The 4,418-nt window shown below is 45.0% G+C and overlaps 1 protein-coding gene and 1 long non-coding RNA gene across 2 annotated transcripts in view; one reads left to right on the top strand and one right to left on the bottom strand.

Annotated features, from left to right (window-relative positions):
• CUNH2orf49 (chromosome unknown C2orf49 homolog) overlaps positions 1–1,712 on the bottom strand; it is a 7,975-nt gene extending 6,263 nt beyond the window's left edge. Inside the window, exons 1-2 of the mRNA XM_044429392.1 lie at positions 1,569–1,712; positions 101–273 (exon numbers count right to left, since the gene is read on the bottom strand). Coding sequence (XP_044285327.1) covers positions 101–273; positions 1,569–1,697 — 302 coding nt within the window. The 5' untranslated portion in view covers positions 1,698–1,712. The remainder of the gene's footprint in view (positions 1–100; positions 274–1,568) is intronic.
• Positions 1,713–1,755: 43 nt separating this feature from the next.
• Positions 1,756–3,496, top strand: LOC123023050. The gene is made up of 2 exons (XR_006414620.1): positions 1,756–1,967; positions 3,193–3,496. It is a non-coding gene; the product is annotated as an uncharacterized LOC123023050 (long non-coding RNA).
• Positions 3,497–4,418: the final 922 nt, after the last annotated feature.

The raw sequence follows: 4,418 nt of genomic DNA, 5'->3' as shown, positions 1-4,418 counted from the left end.
GGAATTGTAGGCCAAAACATTACAGGGGCCAAAGGCTACCCACCTCAACTGTAAGGACTTTTAAGGGAGAACCCAAGAATTATTATTAAAACAGAATTACCTTTTTATGTCATGCTTTGAGTTCAGCCCCTGTGGGCCTCTCTTCTTTTCCATTAGTTTCCCCCATCTAGTTTTTGGTAAGTCACGCTGAGGCAATGGTATGACATGTTGAACATAGAGATCAGTAAGACCATCTTTACTGATCTTTACCTCATCTTCAACTGGAATATTCTTCTGTTGAAATGCAGTGAAAACTGTTACTATGCATACACATATTCTCCATAATTAATATACATTAAAATTAGAACTGTAACTAATAATATACTGTTTACCTTCATGAAATAGCACATATATTTGGAGTACAAAACTTGCTGGCATGTTTTTGTAATTCACTGCACCCACTCCATTTTCCCACATGAGATCTGCAATTCATCTCCTCAATTATTATGATAACATATCTGCAAGCTAAGAAAACACTTTACAACATTTAGTTTTGTTTGTCTGTTTAACGTAGAACATTTATTGTTGGTGATGGTTAAGTATTGCTGAGGAGAGAAAATGGGCCCAAGGTGCCATTTGCAGGAATGCTGCTTGATGACACAAGCTATTCATGCTAGTAAGTAGATCTAAAAGCTATTTACACTAGACCTTTTCTCACTTCTGAACATCTTGCTCAATCTATTGTCTTTTCCAGTCCTTTATCCTGATTTTTCTGATCATTTTAAAGGTTATTTTAAATTGTTTACTCCTACACCCCCCCCGCACAGTTTGTAATCATTTTCATAGTATCCAAATACAATCAATCAATTCATGGCCCTATAAACTGAAAAGGCTGGATTCACCTGCTCAGCTATTGAAACAAGCAGGTTCTTCATAGGGTGGGAAAAAAGCCACCTTCATTGACTGAAACAAAAAGTACTGCTGTGTCCACAAGCATGTTAAGAGTTCAACAAATTTATTAGCCAGGGGAAATCAGAGATCACTTCACTCCTTACCTCTTTCTAGAAATATAAAGCATGAATGCAATAGACAAAGTGGTGTTGCAAAGATAAGAGACATACTAGCAAATCTGCCAGGGCAATCAAAGTGTTGCCTGTAGAAGACCCTTGAGAATCGAGAAGGGATTAGAAGAGCCTCTGGAAAAGTTATGGACTGCCAACTTTATTCCTTCTCCCCCTCCTTTTTTTAGCTTGAAAGCCCTGGCTCTGGTACTTTTAACAGCAGCAGAAACAACGTTATCTGCTGACATTAGCATCAGAACGCTCGTATTCCTACCGAGAAAAGCTTCTCCTGCGGATCTTCACAGGCCTAGCTCCCGTGAAAGGCAGGAGAGCAGGTCAAGAGAAGTTCCCCCAGGTCAGCTGGCAACCCAAGACCCGACGCGGCGCGCAGCGGGGAGAGAGGCGCGGCGCGGCGCGGCAGGGGTTCGGCGGGCCCTACGGCGGCTCGCGAGTGCTCCCGCCCCGCCGCGCCGCCCCGCCCCGCCGCCGGGGGGAGCGCGCCCGCCCGCCCGCCGCGTGCCTCGCTACCTGCTCCAGGGTCAGCAGCAAGAACTCCTGCGAAAGCAGCTCCGGATGCAGCAGCAGGTCCGAGTCCATTCGCGCGCCGGGCTTGCCTGCCCCCCCAGCGGAAGAGTCCCAGGCTCCGAGCGCCGCCATCTTTCCGAACGCGACCCTGATTGGCTGCCTGAGAGTCCCGTGCCGAGGCTCTTTCCGGTTACCCACAAGTCGCGCTAGAGCGGAGCGTGGTGGGAGTGCAGAGACGGAGGCAGCGATGTGGAGCGATTCGCGGCCGAGCTGAGGACGGAAGCCTTGAAAAAACGGTTTTGCTGTCAGCTGCACCAGCGAGATAGTGAAAGCTACCCGCAGGAATTAGTGGAAGGAGGAGGCCTCTGGTTAACAAAACCACAAAGGCATCCCAGAGAAAAGGTAGCAGAAAGTTGCACCTTCTGACCCGGCGCGGATTTGAAAGCAAGACAAGTACAGCCCTGCCAGGCTACGTTCAAATGGAAATACAATCGCTTATCGCCCTATGGTGCGGTTGCTATGGCTGAAAAAAGACTGGTTTACGACAGTCCTGCAGTGTATTCTGGTGTTACCCGTATCGGAAGCTAGGGATCGGACGAGGATGAAGACCGGCACCCAACCACCCTGCGGTGCTGCATCCTTACCTGCCAGTTAAGTGGAGGGGCTTACGATAGGCACGTCGTGCTGCCCGTGATTAATCTTGCAGGCTTTAAATGCGGCTGCTTTGAATTTGCAGCTAAAAGCGTCACACGGAATATTTGCGGCAAAGGCCAAATCATTCCTTTAGGGCGCAGTCCTAGGCATGGTTACACAGGAAAGGTCCTACAACTGCCAGCGTGCCTCAGACAACGTGGCAAGCTGGGGAATTTTGCGAGTTATAGGATTTTGTTCCCCCTGGCTAAAAAGAAGATTGCCCCTTCTCCTTTCCCAGGCTAAATCGACAGCCAGATGCCTGCAAGAGTCTTATTTTTTTATTTAAACCTTTTATAAATCGTCCTTATGCTAGCGTCTCGGGACGACTTACATCAAACAACAAGTATAAGAGAAATTAAAATAGCACAGCATGCAGTATAAGACATATTAAAAACCAGTTAAACATTAAAATAACGGGAAAATAAAAAGATTTTCGCCTGGCGCAGAAAAGACAGAAAAGTTGTGTTCTGTTGCACTATGAACGGCTGTTTAAATGTTAATATAAGGTGTGTTTTATGTACAGTACATGTACGATAGGTTATATTGGTTAGTTTTGGACTGCGCTAGATCACACTCAAAGTGAAGCTCTTTGGGTGAATTTGAGCCAGTCACTCTCAGCCTAGCCTACCTCACAGGATTGTTGCTGTGAGGGGAAAATGGATCGGAGGCAAACCATATAAGCTTAGTTTGCTCGCAAGACGTTAAAAAAGGACATAAATGCAATGCAATAATAATATGATTTCTATTCTTAGCTTTCTTGGATATAAGTGTGTTTATATGTTTATGCTCTTTTTTTTAAAACTGATAAAGCCAGCACCAAAACATTTTCCATAAGAAAGGTGCATGAACTCCTGCCTTCGCTGCTTCGCTGCATCTTTGTAGTATCTTTGCTGCATCGCTGCTCAAGCACCGGTTTCTCCGTTGTTTTCTTTAGGTACCTCTCGCTTCCACCTGAAACCTGGATTTTTAATTGCATGTCATTTCTATGGGCCGAAGAGAACTCGAGACGGAGCGGGAGGAGAAGGGAAAGCGCAGGCGCATTGCCTGGCATGACGACCACTTCCGGGTTGGGAGGTCTGGGTTTGGTGGCCGGGCGACAACTGCGGGCGCCCCCCTCCTCTACGTGACGGCTTTCGTTTTATTCCTTATATTTCTTTCTATTTATTATTGTGTTTAATGCATTATTTTCATTCGATTTTTACACATTGACTCGTGCAATAAAAATAATATACGTAGTACATTGGGTGTGGTTTTTTAATTATTTGTTAAATTTACCGCATTCTGTCCACTAGGTTATGGTACAATTGATTATATTTTTAACCTTATGCACCATCTAAAATTGAATGGCAAATCTGGTTTTGCTTATAATAAAGACTGTCATGTTTTTCTTCTGCTTACCTGGAAAACTGTTATTTATGGTGCATTTATATCCCACCTTTCTTCATCTTGCAAAGAACTCTAGGCAATTTACAACGTTTTTCTTTCCATTTTGTGCACTTCGGTGTTTAGTCATGCCAGCCACATGACCACGGAGACTGCGGACAAGCGCTGGCTCCCTCGGCTAGGAAACGGAGATGAGCACCGCCCCCTAGAGTCAGGCATGACTGGATGTAACATCAAGGGGAAGCCTTTACCTTTTTTTCTTTCCATTTTAGCCTCACAACAGCCCTGTGAAGTAGGTTATGCTGAGAGTCTGTGACTGGTCCAAAGCTATTCTGGGAGTTTTACGACTGAGTAGGAACTGGGACTAGAGACCAGGTGTCAGGCAGCCCAGTCCAATATTCTTAACCATTATACCACAAAGGCTTTCAGACATGCTGAAGGCAGACTAAAAAGAGCACCCCATGACCTGATCCTTTTCACTGTTGCATTCACTGCTTTTTCACCAGTCTTTTGCTCTGGCCCAGACAGTGGTAGTGGTAGAATAGAAGCACTATATAATCATTCATTCATTCATTTTATTTACAATATTTTTACCCTGTCCTTAACAAACATCTCAAGGTGGCTTACAACATAAGAATTTTTTTCTTGCTGTCTAGATGGAATCTGCCTTGGTGTAACTTGAGCCCTTTATTCCATGTCCTGCACACTGATGATTGAGAAGATTCCTTTTTGTGCCAGCCTTTCAAGTACTTGTAGGGCGCTATTATATCTCTCCTC

The sequence above is a fragment of the Varanus komodoensis genome, unplaced genomic scaffold, assembly GCF_004798865.1.
Source record: "Varanus komodoensis strain SLA01 unplaced genomic scaffold, ASM479886v1 scaffold2, whole genome shotgun sequence".
In the NCBI taxonomy this organism is placed as follows: domain Eukaryota; kingdom Metazoa; phylum Chordata; class Lepidosauria; order Squamata; family Varanidae; genus Varanus; species Varanus komodoensis.
The sequence above is the reverse complement of the archived record's forward strand: the minus strand, read 5'-3'. Positions and strand labels throughout refer to the sequence as shown.